Source organism: Temnothorax longispinosus, chromosome 7 (assembly GCF_030848805.1).
Source record: "Temnothorax longispinosus isolate EJ_2023e chromosome 7, Tlon_JGU_v1, whole genome shotgun sequence".
Lineage (NCBI taxonomy): Eukaryota > Metazoa > Arthropoda > Insecta > Hymenoptera > Formicidae > Temnothorax > Temnothorax longispinosus.
The window spans coordinates 19587417-19606306 of record NC_092364.1 but is presented as its reverse complement, the minus strand read 5'-3'; the positions used below and the strand labels follow the sequence as shown (position 1 = coordinate 19606306).

The 18890-nt window shown below is 35.9% G+C and overlaps 4 protein-coding genes across 4 annotated transcripts; 2 read left to right on the top strand and 2 right to left on the bottom strand.

Annotated features, from left to right (window-relative positions):
• The first annotated feature begins 953 nt into the window (after positions 1–953).
• On the top strand, positions 954–6161 carry LOC139815607 (BLOC-2 complex member HPS3). The gene is made up of 4 exons (XM_071782623.1): positions 954–1510; positions 1613–4872; positions 4970–5084; positions 5170–6161. The coding sequence occupies exons 2-4, from the start codon at positions 1642–1644 to the stop codon at positions 5349–5351; spliced, it is 3528 nt and encodes a 1175-aa protein (XP_071638724.1). The 5' UTR covers positions 954–1510; positions 1613–1641; the 3' UTR covers positions 5352–6161.
• Pex5 (peroxin 5) lies at positions 4899–10698 on the bottom strand. The gene is made up of 8 exons (XM_071782629.1): positions 10419–10698; positions 9649–10012; positions 9111–9561; positions 8476–9019; positions 8250–8418; positions 8020–8177; positions 7764–7931; positions 4899–7676 (listed from the first exon to the last, which is right to left on the bottom strand). Exons 2-8 carry the CDS (start codon positions 9991–9993, stop codon positions 7637–7639), a joined length of 1875 nt encoding a protein of 624 aa, XP_071638730.1. The 5' UTR covers positions 9994–10012; positions 10419–10698; the 3' UTR covers positions 4899–7636.
• A 2973-nt stretch (positions 10699–13671) lies between these two features.
• Positions 13672–15072, bottom strand: LOC139815996 (ejaculatory bulb-specific protein 3-like). Its single transcript, XM_071783282.1, has 2 exons — positions 14835–15072; positions 13672–14013 (listed from the first exon to the last, which is right to left on the bottom strand). The coding sequence occupies exons 1-2, from the start codon at positions 15025–15027 to the stop codon at positions 13847–13849; spliced, it is 360 nt and encodes a 119-aa protein (XP_071639383.1). The 5' UTR covers positions 15028–15072; the 3' UTR covers positions 13672–13846.
• Positions 15073–17007: 1935 nt separating this feature from the next.
• Positions 17008–18817, top strand: LOC139815615 (uncharacterized). The gene is made up of 4 exons (XM_071782636.1): positions 17008–17483; positions 17560–17922; positions 18000–18303; positions 18451–18817. The coding sequence occupies exons 1-4, from the start codon at positions 17349–17351 to the stop codon at positions 18705–18707; spliced, it is 1059 nt and encodes a 352-aa protein (XP_071638737.1). The 5' UTR covers positions 17008–17348; the 3' UTR covers positions 18708–18817.
• Positions 18818–18890: the final 73 nt, after the last annotated feature.

The window sequence follows — 18890 nt, the reverse complement described above, 5'->3', positions numbered from 1 at the left end:
AATAATTAAAATATATAAGGCTCTCGTGATTAAATCAGTAAAATTTACTAAATAAAATAATCCTTTTATATATTAACCCTCCGTCAGCAATCATGTTTTTACAAATTCGTCGTTCGGGGTCGTTGCTTCAACACGCATTGACAGAAACCGGCGTCACCGCGGCAGCAATCTCTCTATATACGGTCTACCATAAACTTTTTTTAGGGGGATGAGGTATCAAACACCGTTTCCTCTCCACAAAGAAATGCAAGAAAAAATTTTGCTGGGGGCTTTAAAGCCTCAGATTGCTAATAGGGGGTTAATGCTTATGTTAGCAAAATGCTGCAGTTGCTTGATAGTTAATCACCGATCAAATTAATCGAAATTTTAAGAACTATATTAGGGGCAGTATTCGTAATTCGATCGTATATAATTAACATCGTTTTAAGTACGATTTTAAAATGTTATTTTAAGATGTTAACATTTCGTACGTTGATTAGAATCTTAAGATTATCTAAATCTAAAAATAGACTTAAGCTGATCTTGAATACACAAAATCAATCCATGAATGTCCCATGTCCGCTCTATGTCCCTATGATCTCGAGGTGCCGTGCGGTCATTTCATTGACTGGACGGACTCTTGAGGTCATCCTTGAGATCAGACAGATCTTAAGATCTTATACAGGATCGCGCTACACCTAGGACTCAGCACCACTTTAGAAACTATGATATTAATCTTCTTTATGCATTTACCCGGAAACCTGCAATGTACGCATGTCGCGCGGTCGTCGAAGGAGCAGCTCGACCCATGGTCCTGCCGACTCCAGCTTGACTCCAACGTTGTCCCCTGTACTCTTCGGCTTTTCCGTCTTTCTCTCTAATGTCTACCCCTATATATCTATTTCTTTCTAAGCGCAGAATGAACGCAGTGCAGCTACAAGGACGCATGCATCGCTCTGTCAAAGCTCTTGGCGCGCAAGCGCAATTTGCCGGGCAATGTCAAATAGACCGACTCTTTTCCTTCTCTCTTTCTCTCTCCCACTTTGCGTTAGATAATCGTTCTCGCCGAATGAAACGCATCTCGAGCATGACGCCGGCTGCGGAAAATGCGCCGCGCTGTCGCGCTCGTTGACGCGATTCGCCACGCCTGTCCTTTCTCTCCCTCTTTCGAATCCTCGGAGTCCTCCACCGTGTGTGCGTTGCATCGCGATTTCCGTGAAATCGACGCACGATTGACGGAATGCCAGTGAACGCATCCGTGGCTTTGCCGGCCCGTTGTTCCGTAACAAGGCACCTGGTGGAACGTCGCTCCTCCATGAACCGCGACTCCGTGCGCTAAGTCGTGCTTCGTTGGTATACATCAAACAAACATCGACTCGAATGCTCATTTATTACGCTCATACATCAACTGTCAACGAAACGAAAGCGGATTCGAAGCTCCAACGAAGGCAGAAGTGTGTATGCTGTAATGCATGTGTTAAACGCGTTCAATATAACAATCTCCATAATTGTTGAGTTTAGCTTAAATTAGGTAGGTAAAGGGATAAGAATCGTACCTGGCCGTATTCCAATACTCATGCTATTTTCAACTTGCATCTTAATTTGTATCTAAGAACATACTTTTAATATTTAGGTAAGCGATAAGAAGAACTGGGCGCTAAGATGGTACGCGTGATAACGGTGCACAATTTCCTGGGACAGAATGTCGCCCAGATCGATGAACCCACGGCGACGTGCACGGCCAGCAGCCAGGGGCAGGAGATGCTCCTGCTGGTGTTGCCCACACACTGCGTGGAGGTATGGGAGCTGATGAATTCGGACGTCAAGTTGCGCACTGTATTTCCCACGGTAGACATGATCAATCAAATGGTACACTGCGCCAAGGGAGACTACGTTGTGACGCTGGAATCAAAATATCTCAGAGACACTGCGAGCAATAATCATGCAAATAGAGCCACTTCTAATTTTGTAAGGATTTATGTAAATTGGGCTACGGCGAAGGATCAGAGTCAGCCGATGCGAGCCAGGATTGCTGGGCGGGTCACGCCGAGCTTAAATCGACCCTTGAACAGCTTGGAGATGATAGAGTTACCTCTGAGCGTGCAACCTACGTTAATCGCTTGCTGCCAGTGCACCGGGAACTTATTGGTAGCTTCCGGAAACAGTGCGATTCTGCATGAGTTCAAGATCGAGACGCAACAGGTATCAAAGATGAAATTTATAGATTTTGAGCCTAGACCTTGGTCGTTGGGATTCACATTCATACCTACACGCATGGAAATCATGGAAGATTTTATAGCAATCATGGATAATACAAATTTATCCGTTTTTCGTCTCACAAACTCGATGTACGAAGATATTGACCAACTTAGCTCTTTAACTTCCACTTCTTCTTCCGTCGACAAGACGTCCATATCCACAGATTCATCTCTCGTAGATAATAGCAGCAACCTTGGAAATGATGATATGTCACTGCAGGGAACAAATGTAAAGCACAAATCTATTGATCAAGATTGTCAGTACGCGACACCTAAAAATAATGAAACAGTTGTGACCAATGTAAAATCTAGAGATAAAAAACACAGGAGTACAAAGGGAAGTACATGGTATAAGCCAGAAGTAGACAATCTCAACAAAGCAACGGCAAGTAATAATAAGAATTACATAGACTGGGAGCACCTGATATGCAACGAGAAAGATGAGATGCAAAGGCTAATTGCTCAAGGAATTATTGATCCTTCTTCACAGTCATTGACGGTGAATCTGCCACTGATAAGCTTAGAAAGGGCTGGTCCAGGTCACGCTCTCAGTCCTTTTGTACTAAATTCAGCGGACATAAAAATCTTCATCAAGACAACTTCGCCTGACGTAGGCTGGTCTGAAAATTATATGATAAAAAATTTACTATGTTTAAAAATCAACGCTGGAAATAATAATGCCAAGGTAGACGGAATTCTAGAGATCTTCAGGTGCCTCGTACTGAAGCCGCTGTATATGAAGAAGGAATGTAACATCACCGGTGTGAAGAAATCTATGTTGCGATCCGATAGGTACAGATACTTGCAAGGTGTAAGTTGTTTCGTTTGTACTACGCAGGAGGGATATCTGTATCACTTCTCAGCGGCAAGCAGCGGTTCTCTGGATGCGACGTGTCTGACCACTTATCCGTTCACCGCACCTGTTCATCACGTGGCGCTGGAGCACACGGTACTTCACGCATTGACCGAGGCCGGTCTCGAGTCCTACACATTACGTCTTTCTCATCATATCGCGAAATTGTCAAACAGCACGGACAGCGTTAGAGTAACTTGCCCCAGTGTCAACGAACCGGTAAGCCTTATCGGTTTAAGACCGTTCCTGGGAATACAGAAGCTGTTGCATACGAGAAGCTATATAGTTCTGCTAGCTAAGGCCGACAGTTCTTGGACCATGTACTCTTTGAATCTACCGAAATTCGAAAATGTATATTTCGATATATTGAATGCAGCAAGGAGTCATAAATCCTCCAGTCCGAGCACTTATCGACATTTGCTGGGAGAGGCACACGCCTTGATACGCTTGGCGAAGGATGTTTCGTACGATGGCGTGGATAACGAGGAATTCGACGATGCGATGCACAAGAACGATCTCAAGTTAAAAAACCTCTACAATCAATCGTGCGCGTTGCTCGCGGATTACTATATACGATCGGAGAATGAATCGGATTGGGATTTGTGTATTCCTTACTACAAGATGTCCGGGCTAAAGCCTTCGGAGGTGTTATCCAGGAAATGCAGTCAGGACGCACCGGGACTCCTGACGTTCTTAACGGATGCGCTTCTCACGATGAAAAGCGGATCCGAAGCGGACGCGCTTTTCCAAGGATTTAATATCATAGAAATCATCTGTAAACTGGAGAAGGAGGATCTGTTGAAATTAATCTTCGGGAGTCCTGTGCTGAGGGAGTACGCCACCGAGAAACTGATAAATCTTCTGCTAACGCACGAAACCGACGATATTGTTAAACTCGCCTTGGCACTCTTATACATTCAGGCCGACAAACAGGAACAAGCGGAGAAGGCGTTGGAGCCAGTTTCCGTGCGATGTATCAACCAGATTGTTTTGGAACGCTGGGAACTGCTATTCGACGTAACCGCAGTGAAAAAGAGGAGTCCTATGATTGCTACTTTCTCGGACTTTGCCGGTATCTTGATGCTCATAAAGAACACTACCTTCGCCGATATCCTGATACAATTAATAGAAGAAGAAGGTGCGTTGTCGTTGCATCAAATCATACAGGTGTTCCTGGAGTATTTGCCGTCGCGAGTCGGAAGGGACGGGCACAACGCAGCTGCCACCCTGCAAGTTTTTCTCGAGAAATATCTACATAATTATTTCAGTTCGAAATTCATGATGGAGTGGCCACAACCTGTAAATAAAAATCAGATACGCTCGGATTTTGCTCTCATTGAGGCGTTCAAACTATTAGTGCGATCATACTTAGGCAAATTAACTCAAACAAGGGTGCATAAAACCGATCTCAAGAAGGATCAGGGAGAAAATGATAAAGAATACTTCATGTTCGCCAAATATCGGCCGAGCTATTTGAACAAAATGCCACCATACGCCAAAGATTACCAAAAAATTTTAGGCATGAACGATTTTAAGGATTTAGAGAATTTTAATAACGCATCCGAGACCGAGAAGATTATACCTAAGGAATTGTTTAAGCTGCAATCCATACTGTCTTGCGAATTTCTGCCGGTCGAATGTTTGCACGAGGTCAAGCAATTTCTCGAAACGCAAAATATCGATGGAAGTTTGTCTCTCAAAACATTATGCATTCAGAATACGGAAGAAGTGACGACAATTCTAATGGATAGTTGTCCACAAGCTGTAGTACAGTATGCGAAGGTATTTTTAATACATACACACACATGTAACATGTGATATCGTGATTTTTATTCAAACATTTTGCCAGGAGATTTACTGTCTCTTTATCATGTTGCAGGATAAATATACGAAGGACACTGAGTGGAAGCATCTTATTGAATTAACGCAGGACAAAATTGCCACTTCAACGACGCAACAGGAGTTACAACTCTTGTACACGCAGATCATGAAAGGTAAGTTAAACACAATAATATGAACGGAATGTGAAACAGATAGTATATGTATAATAAAATAATCTTTTTTTTTCTGAACTTATAGAAATCCTGAATTATTTGCCACATGCATTACCTATGAAAAGTCTACATCGCATCTTACCGAGAGATGACATGGCAGCATTTCAAAGATGCACCGAAATGTGCAATCAAATCATGCATGCGGATCATGTAAAATCGTTGATAATGGAAACCGGACAGCAACTTTTGACAACTCTAAAGTTGTGAAGATAGGTTTCCATTAAATATCATTTGTTAGCTAATTTCTAGACAAGGAAGTGATAATACTAAGGAATTACGAATATAAATTCGGATATCACGTTTTAACAATGATATCACGAAAGACTACTTTGTGTGCACTTATACTCGCAGATTAGCCATTTCTACAAACATTTCAGACATATGTTCCTGATTAATGCAGTCACATAAACTGATGTTAGTTAATAATTGTGCTGATGCACGCATTTTTAATGATAAATAACTTTCATCAATTATTTAAAAAAATTCGAAGGGAGATATTATAAATAGAATTTGTCTATAATTAACTGTTGAATCGTTCTATATAGATATATTATATTATGACTAAAAATATAAAATCTGTCCCAGAGCAAAGATAATAACTTAACACATAAAGATTGACATAAAATAATGTATACAAAAATGATAAATTTGGAGCACACTATATCTATACAAGAAAATGTTTATAATTATTTATTAATTGAATTTAGAAATAATTATATAAATGTTTGAATGCTCTACGCAGATTATATCAAGATTTATTAATATTAATTACATCAATCGAATTCGTTCTGCTCTGGAACAGAAGGTATGTCTTTAGTGAAATGAATTTTACTAAAATAGTTTTTATCAAATCTGTTGATCCTAACGAGTTTTGCGTAATCGATTTTTGAGTGTTACAAAACATGTAACTTTGATGTGCCTTTAGCAATGATTTCTCTTTATTGTAAATCTAATTATGTTAGAATGATTAATAATATTTATAATTCATCATAAAAAAAATAAATACATAATAATCTAGCTGTTACTTTTTTATCCTATACCTGATTCATAATTTTATCCCTAACATAATAACCAGTAATCATTATTAGAATTACATTATTAATTAAAAAAACATAGATTTCGAAATTTTTATTAATGTTACAGTAGTATTAATATAAATTTTTAATAGGCATAACAATTTTGTATATGTGATAAAATAAATTCTAAAATAAAGATAATACAAGGTGTCCCAGATTTTTTCCGTACAAACTTTAGTAATATGTTCTATTAGCAGAAATAAGAAAGAAATGTTACATAAACATACGCCCCAAAATGCTTTATTAGAAAGTTATAGCAAAAATACGAGATGTATAAGAATCAATTTTACTTAAGTTTGCATTTCAAAATGCCGCCAGCCTATGTCAATATAAACTATACATCGATGTAATATGGAACTTATTACCGTAGGAATTTGAACTCGTCAAACATAATTGCAAATAAACATTGGTAAAGACTGTATGATGCGGCACTCTTCTGTTAGGAAATCTTCATTGATATTCTCTAACAGAAGCCTTTACATTCCCTGTACACAAACCTGAATATAAAATAAATATCCGTGTATTCTTCGTTTGTTAAAACTCACAGCATTTTGAGACAATATTCTACGAGATACTGTTCATTACTAGTAGTTCATACAAGTTTTCATGATTACCTTCAATCATTTCAAATAGTAAGCACGAAGAAGCAGATGAGATAAACATCATCGAACGGTGTATCACTTATGTACATGGCATGTTACATATCTATGGCAAGACCGTTATTATTTCTTCAATACAAAATTCTGACTTTTACGATAACGTTCTAATAAAGCATTTTGAGATCTATATTTATACAACATTTCTCTTTCTTATTTCTGATATTCTATTTCATAGAATATATTACTAAAGTTTATACCAAAAAACCTGAGACACTCTGTATAACAAGATCCAAATTTGAGCAACTTGAATATTTTCAATAGAAATAAATGTGATACAATCTTAACAGTTTCGCAATAGATATAAAATATATATTTATACCTACTATTTTCATAAAAATAAAAATAGATATTAGGAATGTAAGATGTTAACAAATTTCTATGGCTATAATAAATTGCCCTGAAATATTATTAAACTGTTATTCATGTTGTTTAGTGTTAATGATAAATGAGCTAATTGTCCCAGTTTTATATTTCTTATATATACAGGATATCAAAGTTAAAGAATCGGTACAATACGTACAATAAAAGTGCGATAACTCAATATCTTGAACGTCTTGCACATCTGTATATACATTTTCTGTGTTTAGTTGACTAAATATTCTAGAATTTAATTTTGCTAAATGTTTGAAGAACGTATTGAAAAAAACGTTTTATTATTTTTGGTTGATTACCTAATCCAAATGTATTCCTGAATAATCCATATAAAATCCATATAAAAATGAACCGTTGTATGAACCTTCAATGCATTTGCGCCCGTCTACATTATTTCAAATTCCCTGTTCAGTTTTGACAAATCTCTAGAAGAATATGGGTATTTTACATATAAATAACTATCATAAAGTTTTTATACATTAATCTGTATAGAATTTTGCATAAAATGTTACCTGTTTTCTATAGCTTCCATCAACTCATATTTATGCATCAACGATATAACTAATCTTAACGTAGACCATATTGTGTTTGACATTGCTTTAGGAGGTACGTTACTAGCTCGTGGGCCTCTCCCTGCAGCTTGTTGATTCAATGCTGTCAAAAGATGCTCGCCTGCCTCTCTGTAATATCATAATAGTTTCATCGATACATTGCTAATATTTTTCTTATATAATTTGAGAATTATGTACAAAAAAGATCTATATTTACTTATATGCTCCAAGATTAACGCAAGATATGCCCAAATTGTAACGTGCTCTAATGAATCCAGGCGATAATTCTAAGGCACGATGATACGCATTTACAGCTTCCGCCGATCGCTGACCATTAGCTAAAGTGGCACCCAATCTATTCCACAATCTGGAATCCTTTCCAAAAAACATACAATCAAACATGAGTGTTAGTTCGGATATATCCCAACAGAAATAGATTGCGCTTACATCAGGACGCACGTGCAACGCTGCTTGGAAACAATCCACAGCTTTGTTGTAATCGTTCGATAAATTAAACAATATACCTAATCCACACTGTACGTCCGCATCGATTTCATCCGTAGGATTCATTCTTGCGGCTTGAATATACAGATCTTTGACTTCATCATATACTTTGCTAAAAAAAATGACATGTAAAAAAATATTCCAATATTAAAAATGATTTTTTACTTACTCGTATAATAAAGTAGACACGCTCAAATTCGAATGTTCTTCTTTGTTAAGATTAGGTTCTGAACCTGCAAGATGGTTGTATTTTTCATTCTTTAGTAACCATTCCTTTAATGTTAGACAAGCTTGCTTTTGATAAGACTCATTTGCATAAGAAGCTGCTAATGCCATGAGAGCAACGCTGTTAGATGAATCCAAACACAGACAACGATTTAAAGCAGAGATGGCCAAAGGATCCTGCTCGTTCTCGGCTTGTGTTTTGCCAAGGAGTAGCCAGGCTTCAACGTTATTTTCATCCTGTTGGGCAGCAGCTTCAAAACAGAGTACAGCGCTTGGTAAATCTCCCGCCTCTAATCGTCTCTTGCCTTCTTCCAATGCATTTGGCAAATCTTTCATAGGGTTTGTCTCACAGAAATCATATTCTTTATTAAACGGATCATAATATGTGTCGAATTCTGATACCCACGGGTGCGTGGAGGAGAGTCCATCTGCAGAGATCTTGTCCCATTCGTCTTGAAATCGCTTCCATAATGACTCTATATTTTCTTCTAAAATGTCAGTCATTTTTATATTAATAATCACATATTGTATTTAAAGATAAATGTACTTATTTTTATAAAAAGAAATTAAAAATATTACCCGTAACAGGATTTTTCTTTGTAAATTCGTCTACCCATGTACCCGCAGCTTCTAATTCCTCTTCTACTTTATTTAACACTGTATCGTCATTCGACACTGTATTTTCATCGTTGACGAGACTAGTTGCATCATTATCTATAAACTGTTCTATCCATTCTTCGCTTGTACCATTCAGATTTGCCGTTTGACTGGTTTCTATTGGAATGTCACCTTCTTGTGCCATAAATTTCATAAACTTTGAATACGCAAAATTTGGATCGTTGTCCTCCTTAGCTTGCGCGGCTTCATTTTTGTCGGTACCGTCACGTACGGTATTCGTATTACATTCTAGAAAATCTTCTGCCCATTTTGGATCCAGACCATATTGATTAATCCTGTCGAGATCCGCGTCTTTCTCTTGATCTTGAACAGGTAATACAGATTCGTTCCATATATTGTCCGCCTGCAGTTCCTATAATTCATTTACGACAATTAAATACTTTGCAATGCTAAAAATAAATATAATTGCACGCAACGATAATAAATTTAATGAAATTACGTCTAGAGTCTTAGATGTAAGGTACGAATTTTCCCAAGCTTTGTCCATGTCGCTCTTTAATTCCTTCATAATCTGCGGCCCAGCTTTTGGAGGATGATTAGCCTGATCGATCTCCCTCATTTCCTGCAGTAGATTGTCCATTCGAAACGTCTGCGGGCAAGCGGACTCCCCCAAGAACTGTTGAACCAACTGATCTGCGTCCGGTACTTGGAAAGCCTCTGCCGAACTGAATGGTTGACGAATTCCTTCCTCCTTGAAGCCATGATCTTGCACATAGTGCGACGTCAAACGTGTCAGGGGACTGGGACCTCCACAATCACCTTCCACTAACTCACGAAATGCCATCTTTTTATATCGTTACTGGCTTCCTGCATAGGAAAACAAAATGATTGCTGTTTTATCTTTTTATACACACCCTATAGAAATATTATCTGCCATATCATCCACGTTAAATATTAAGCGTACATCGAGTCCAACAGTGGACACTTAAGAAACATTTAAACGGAGCAGCAACGTCAAATGTTCTACTTCTTATCTGGTAAATAAAAAGGCTAAACATCTTTATTATGTGCGATATGTAATGCAGAAAGTTATAGCTGTACATAAAAGTGAGGGTCAATGTATTAATACGCATGAAAGGCATAATAGATAGGCAATCGCGAATGCTCCGATTTTGCATTACGTGGAACGGAATCGTTCAATGACAAGAAGATAGCCGCGACCTGGCGCTCGCGGTATCCGAAGTGAGCGCCGATTGTAAGAAGGAACACTTGCCGCGTGCGAAGTTTGGCGTTAGTCAGCCAATTTCGTCGGGGCCGTCCCTGCCCGCCGCAGACGCGTAAAAACGACAATTAACGGAATCACCTCGGTCTCGGTGTTTCGTCACCACCCACGTTCTTCCCGTCCTTGTTGTGATACACTCCGAGTTATTGTGATTGTGACGTGCGTTCCAGAATAGACAGCAAGATTTTGATGATCGAGACTTTGTACCGGAACAACTGGAGGAGGGAGAGGAGTCAGGAGATACGAGGACGAGGACTGGACTCTCGCTAATGATCGAACGCGCGCAATAGATCGGCGAGGACGGCGAGAGGGAGAGAAAGAGAAAAGAGAGAAAGAGAGAGAGGGGAAGCGCGAGAGAAAGAGACAGAAGGCGCAAAGAGAAATGCCGGATGAGATTTGTTCGTGAATTTTTTCAGGTGAACGCTAACATTCTCCTTCTTCCGACGAGATGCGGAAATACGCCGATTTAAAGGGGAAAAAAAAGAAGAAAAAGAAAATATATTAATTAACCTTCCCTTTAATAAAGAACCCGCGCATCGCATTTCCGTAAGGTGCGCCATCTGTACCTCGACGCGCGCGGCGCGAGGTGTGCAGGTTCGCGCTCGCGGCGGGCGATGGAGGGACGATAGGAGCCGCAGGACGCTGATTGGCTCGCCGTTTCGACATACGATACCTGCCTGCGATTATCGAAATTTTGAACCGCGATATTGCGATTCTCGAAATTACCACTTTCTCCTCCGGGATGGGACAGTTCGTGACGGGTGCTCCGGGGCCCGGGGACTTGTCTCGTACGTTTCGCGATCGGTATCGCCCGAAAAGGGCATCGCGGACGCGAAGAGTGATCGCGAGTGTCTTGTGAAGTGCCGTCCGATCGCCGTGACATATAAAACATTAAAGTGTTATCGCCGTTATGCTTGGAGTAACGGGATCTCGGGAAGTCGCAGCCTCTGGTGAGCTGAGAGTTCGGAGCATCTCCTCGTTTCTCGTCACTTTCTCGCCCGGGTGCATCGAAAGCGGGACGAATGCTCGGCCATTAGCCAGGTATGTGCATATAATCTATAAAATTGGCAGCCTCATTGATGTGTTGTACGTCTTTGATGAATTGTTCGGCGCGGATGCGCTAGAGATCCATCAAGTGAGCTTCGTACGATCGTATCTACGATGGAGTATGTATATATAGTATGTACAAAGTACGCCAACGACCGGTATCGCAAAAAATGTGAAGCATTATCTAATTGTCGCGATTAAGCGTAGATGGTAACGGAAGAAATATGGAGAATATTAACCGTCAGTAAATATTAATCATAACGTTAATGGTAACGCGAGTTAATGGCCTATTTACATCGATCTCTTGATACGCGTATCAAATAGTATATTTGAGCTGATCAGCGCAATAATCAAACTAATTTATTAGTTATTTACTATTTAATACGCGTATCAAGTGATCGGTTTAAACTAGGTCAATGGGTTAAAACGCACACAATTTATACTTCCATATTATACGTACTATATAAATATTTTTATGCACAGTGAGAGATACACAAAATTGCATAAATATTTTTGCATAATATTTTGTAACGCATAAAAATATTTATATAGTATAATGTATATATATAATATAGTATAATTTGTGTGAAAGTACATAACAGTTTATATTTATAACATACTTTATATATTTTGCGAAGTTGAATTTTGTTTTTACTTTGAAAATAATTTGGATTGATTAGATAAGAATGTCGGGAAGTAGCATAGTATTTCATGGAAAATTAATTGGATTAAAAATCGACAATCGTGCTAAATATACATAGGGCAATTGTGAGATTACATAATAAAAAGATTAGATGTTTTTTGAGAATAAATCAAGGGGTCTATTTTTAACAATAAACGAATATATTATAGGTGTTATATATATATTGACTTCAACTCTTATATCGCCAATTAAGAAGTGAACTTGGTTCATAATTTTCTCCTTAACTCACTTACACCATCCATACTCCATACTTCATATACTCCATACTCTATATTTCATATTCTATACTCTTTTATTTTAATCTTACTACGACACACTTTTCCATCACACTCTTACCTCTTACATCTAATTTATTTAATGTCCTTTCCTATCTCCAGCACACATATCCTCTACATTTCCATATATCTAACCCACCCATACTTTCTTACAGTCATACTTAAATCCTTGACCTCTGAGCAAATAGGTATATAATTAAAAATAAACTGCACATGTTATTTGCGTGCTTTTTGTGCAAATTATTTTTTAAATGATTACTAAATTGGTTTCGTTTTTGCATTATTATCGCTAACGTCACTCGTATGTCGTTAATCACTCGCATTTATTGATATATTTACAACAAGAAAAACTGTATGATATTGCAGATATTAAATACATATAAAAAATCTGCATTTTTCCAAACTTATAAATAGAAATAAAATATCTTGAATACAATAAATCTTCAATACAAGAAATATTGGGCATGTTATTTGTTGATTAGATATTTTTGCGTTTCTCATAGATGGTTGATTTTTTAAGATGCACAATTTAGCATCACGCATGTGAACATTAAAAAGAGCATAAATAATGCATGCAAATTACAAGTACCAGATCAAAATATAATTGTATAATTATATATTTAATTATATTTAATTATATATAATTATCTAATCATATAATATTAAACTAATTACATAATTGTCTGCGTGCACTATGGTTTAATAACACATACGTTTATAAAATAAGCCAGAATAATTATTGCATTCAAATTATATCATTATATTCAGTTATATCACCATCATTTCTATAGCTCTTCTGGAAAATAATTTTTTTTGTAGAATCGGTATTATTACTAAATTAAAATGTAATTATTGTCTGACATGAAGGTCTCAAAATGACGGTATTATTCTTAACAATAAATTAATTATTTCTCATTTATTTTTTTTAATTATTTATTTCGATATTTAATAAAATTACATAATAATAAAGATAAACGTTCTTTATAATTTTCCTATTTGTAAAATTTATAATTTGATCAAGATTGTAATATATTAAAATTGCATTTTGCTTGGTCTTTCGTTTTTAATAGGATTTTATATTAGAATACAAGATAATATTGTCTCATTCTTTTTTTATATGTACTTATATTAATTAAATAAGAACGTTACAGATAAGTAACATAATTTGTATCAGAAAAATTAATGGTCATAATTTTCACGAAATGAAACTAAAAGTTTTATTTCTACATTTTATTTCAATAGCTGCAATATAAACATTGATCATGTTAATAATTACATAAAAGAGATGTTTCCGAATATATAAGATTCAATAATTTTATAGACGATTAACATTTTCGATTCTTTCCGTGTTTTCTTTGCCAGTTATTTCAGCAGTTGTCGACAACATTATTTATTGACCAGCGTTCTTCTTTCTTAGATCTTCGATAGATTTTGCGACGAGAGTCTCCCATTGATCAGGTTTATTTGTTGTATACCAATCGACTATCAAATCCATCTTCTCCTTTTGTTTCTCAGTACATCTCTTACATTTGGTTTGGAGAGCTTCGCTAAAAATCTCTGAAATTAAAATAAGAAACCTTTATATTGATTTTAATTCGTAATGAGCATAAAGTTCTTTCTCTCTTCTCTCTTTTTTTTCTCTTTTCCTCTCCATAGCTTTTGTTATAATCAATAAGTATATGAATGGAATATAGAAAAATTAAGTTTTTAGCAAAGAGTATTTTGCTGATATTTACGCAGTTTTTACAAAGAATAAGATTAAAAGCCTCCTCTGTCATATTTTTAAAAAATTAAAAAATCTATCCGAAAGTCAACGATTATACAAGAATCTCTATGATTGTCCAGAATAATACATAATATTTCTTGTTTTGTGTATACAGGATATCTATTTCTACTTTCGTTACATTTGAATGATACAATCTTCGAGTAATTTAGTGTCAGTTTTGGGAAAAGTTTAAAATATAATATTATTGTAATAATACATAATATTTCTTGTTTTGTGTATACAGGATATTTATTTCTACTTTCGTTACATTTGAATGATACAATCTTCGAGTAATTTAGTGTCAATTTTGGGAAAAGTTTAAAATATAATATTATTGCAATTTTTGTGATTTTTTAATTTTTTAAATTATATATCTTTCTAACTAATTGTAAGTGCCGAATGAAAACTTGCTATTTTCTCGAAATTATCTAAGGAGTATTATTTTGTCATTTTCTTTATTTCTTTAAGAAGCAATTGTTAATTATTCTACGTTAATAGACACATCTAGACACATCCACTGTTGAGGAATTCTTGATTTCTAATTGATCAAAAGGTCTGCCATAAAAATGTATTCGTTATAACATTCTATAATGCATAAGTATCAATACAATACCTTTAAAGAACTTCGCATCTGCTGTCACGCATGGCGCCGTTCCCATAAAACAATTGTAGTATTGATTTCGCAATTTATCGTTCTGAAGGATACTGTCGGCGTCAATGTCATCATACTGATCAGAATAGAGTTCTTCCGCGAGAACGCACGTCAGTGCAATACCGATCGTCACGATGTAACTTAATCGAGCCATTGTTTCTTCTATTTTCACAACTCGTAAGATATTGAACGATCGGCCGAATGCGCGTCTTATTTATATACTATAAGCATGAGATAAAAAATCGTCATAAGATGACATGCATAGGATGATGATAAAACTGGTAGTACATAATCGTAGATACATCTCTGACAGCAAATGAGAGAAAAACGTGACTGTAATAATTATATATCGTTGAATTATTCAGATAGACCTGGTATGAGACATAAAATTGCGTTTGAATATATGTATATAGCCAATTAGCAATTGCCTTATGTAAATATTCTTATAATAGGCTTCCAGGTACAGATATGAATTGTCGATTAGTTTCCAGATACATGTTTTTCACAATAATTTTCCTAACTATAGTGTGATGCTATCCGAAGATAACTTTGTACTTATAAAGTTATGTAATGTAATTATTATGAAAAACATGATATTTATTGTAGTAAGAACGCTGAAATTAGAACAAAATTTTAAATTTTTTAGATTTATTGAAGACTACAGCTCTCTTAAGATTATTTTAAAACTTCTTAAAAAAAAAAAAAAAATATATATATATATATATATACATCGAAATAATTTTAAATATTTCCTAAATTCAGGTAAAGAAGTAAGGATTAGATGATGTATATATTGTATACGTATTGTATAAATAACACAAAAATTGGTTAATTCTATTTGCGATAATTATTATTCTTGCTTGAATTTTCCTTAAATATCTCTGTTAGATGAAACAGTTTATATCTGTGGAAATTATTAAAAACATTTTGTGATACCTCTCTCTACTTGACTTGTTACCTTCGAAGACACTTCGAAGTTCTGAGTTATATATTGCATTGGCAAATAAAAATGTGTAAACATAAAAAAACAATATATATCTTTTATGTGTCAAGCCTCAGGGCTTAGGCTGAGTTTCCACTGAGCGCGTTACGCGTCGAGTCATCCATCGCAATTAAAACATCTTATTTTATTACATTATTTGTGACGGGATGTTTAGATTGGTTAACGACAGACGACGTGACGCGTGACGCGCTCAGTGGAAACTCAGCCTTGGGCAATAAAAATCACAGTCTGAATCACAGAACTAGTTCATTAAACTATATAGTTACGACGTTGTTTTCTCAATTGAATGTGTTTACATATCCAACCTGCGTAGTTAAGACTGTGATTTTTATTGCCTATAAGCCCTGAGGCTTGATACGTAAAGATATATTGTTTATATATATATATATATATATATATATATATATATATATATATCAATTCTGAGGATATTATATATAATACATTATTTTAATACTTTTAGATGAAAATCCACTTATTATCACTTCTGTTATCTCATAAATAGAAATTTATAAAAATGTTTCTCTCTATTCTTATATAATCATTTCAATTCTCTATTTTTATGTTATTCCGTATTACGTTTTATCATCATAGAATTTTCGATGTTTTATCTCGTGATTATTGAATTAGAGAACTGTAAATATTCTATGAGAAGAACAAGAATAAGCATTGAAGAAAAATACTTTATGTCAAAATCTAGTCAGCATTTTCAATATAGCACACGAATTACAATTGTGAATTATGCAGTAAAAAATATCTGAATATAATTTCTAAGGAAAAATTGATTAAATTAGTTAAAAAATATTTTTGTTATTTTTTCTCTTTGCATATTTTTTATTTTAATACATTAAAACAATTGTTCTTACATTAAATATTTTTTTAAATATTACAAACATATTATATATAAATATTGCAAGCATATGTGGTAAAGCACATCTGCCTTTTTTTAGTGTCCGAAGATCTAAAATCGAGAGATCTAAAGAAAGTCTCAAGTCTAATTTTAAATCTAAACCCTAAGCTCCGATAGCACATACCTATATCTACTTTTTCTTTTGTGTGTGTAAGGTGTAAGTTTGTTTGTGTATGTATGTGTGTATCCCCTCCATCTGCTTTGACGGTGTGAGTAGTCGCGTTCTCATTCTGACTGGCATCACTGCCTCCAAGTTTTACGTCATGTTTTATGCAGAATGAAATCCCCTACGTGGGAAAACGTCTGTCTGGTCTGTCAGACTCGCGGGAATAGTTTGTTATCGGAGGCCTGATCTAATCGTTCGTAAGTTTGTAAATATTAGGCCGATAAACCGTGCTGATCGCTCATGCATTAGATATGAGTTTCTACGGTGCTCAGTCTTTCGCAACGTGACGTATTATGAGGCTGCGACGAGAGACTAACCTAAAAGGGACGTTCTTGACGTAACGTAGTCAGTATTATTGTCTCCGATTGCCCACAAAATCTCATTAAACGATGAGCGATGCGTATCAAAGGCCTGCTACTGTTGCTTATCTGCATAGCAGGCAGCAGCATCGTTTTCATCGCTTTCAGCAATCAACGACCTTCCATTCAGACTCTAGTGACGGAGACTCACAAACAGTTGCGGAGCTTCCAGGTATATTATTATTTAGCGAACACTACCGTGTCGTTTATCTTTCCATTAGTTTTACACACAAAAATCTTGCTTCTAGGAAAATTTAAAAGACGTTGAGGAGAAACGTCTAGTGACGGATTCTAAGTACCTTGCGTTGCTTGGTCTGGATGGACAGACAACCACTACGCCGATCAGTCCAAAACCTCATAATGTAACGGTTGTGTCGCTCGTAAGGCCTGGAAACGAGCAATATATTTATGGCTTCGTTAGGAACGTCAGCCATTTTTTGCCAAATAATAGTATTGTAATTTATAGCGTCGGTTTAAACGAAGATTCCTTACAAAGTATTAGACTCGCCTGTAATTCTACAAGATGTAATGTGACTCACTTTGATCTAAATCCTTTTCCTGCTCACGTCGAAGATGACACGCTGCATGTTTATAGACCTTTAGTTATTCAAGTGAGTAGTTGTCCAGGGTGTCTTTATTTAGTTTTACAGAACGATCGTACTAATTGAATAATGCTTTTATGCCGCAGACAGCTTTAAATACGCTAGGTAGTATAATCTATATGGATTCCAATGTACGTCTGAATTCCTCAGACATCGCGAAATATCTCTGTCCAAAATCTGGAATCTTGACTTGGCCTACAAGGCACGCCATTAGTTCACTGACACATCCAAAGATGTACGAATACTTTCATGCCTCTGCTGAGAGCTTCTTCTTTCTCCCACTGATTAGAGCATCACACTTAATAATTAGCAATTTTAAAGATATTAGAGAAAAAGTAATGCTGCCTTGGGTTCAGTGTGCATTGACGAGAGATTGTATCTCCCCCATTGGTAGGTATTCTTTATTTTTATTTTTATATTGATATATTTCCGTATTTTTTTATACTTTGATACTTGCTTTGATAGGAATATGTATGGGAATATGGGAATATCAATTTTTCCTTCGTTTATATTAAAATTTTAATTGAATATTTGTAGGTGCGCAATCGGCGGGCTGTAGATTCAACAAAAAACCACAATATCGGTATTCTGGTTGTCACGCATACGACACCTCCGCGTTAAATATAGTTTTGGGATTGCATTTTAACTTTGATGATACATACTATGTACACAAAGAACGGGAGACGTATTTTAACAAGATCCAGCCCGAGGAAATCACCGAGGAATACCTTATGATTACACGGCAAAACAACGCCACCGAGACCAACGTTAAAAATTTCGTTCAAGAGCGCTAAATCTTTTTTGATCTCAATTTACCTTAGGTAATACGTCGAATAAGCACAACTTAATTTAAGATTGTTAAGCATTGAATTAAATTATAATAAATAGCAGAATGACCAACAAACTTGAAGTTACGTTTCAAGGGCATTAAATGCCTTTTAAAAATCCTGAATCTAATTCTCTCTTCTTTCTTTTCT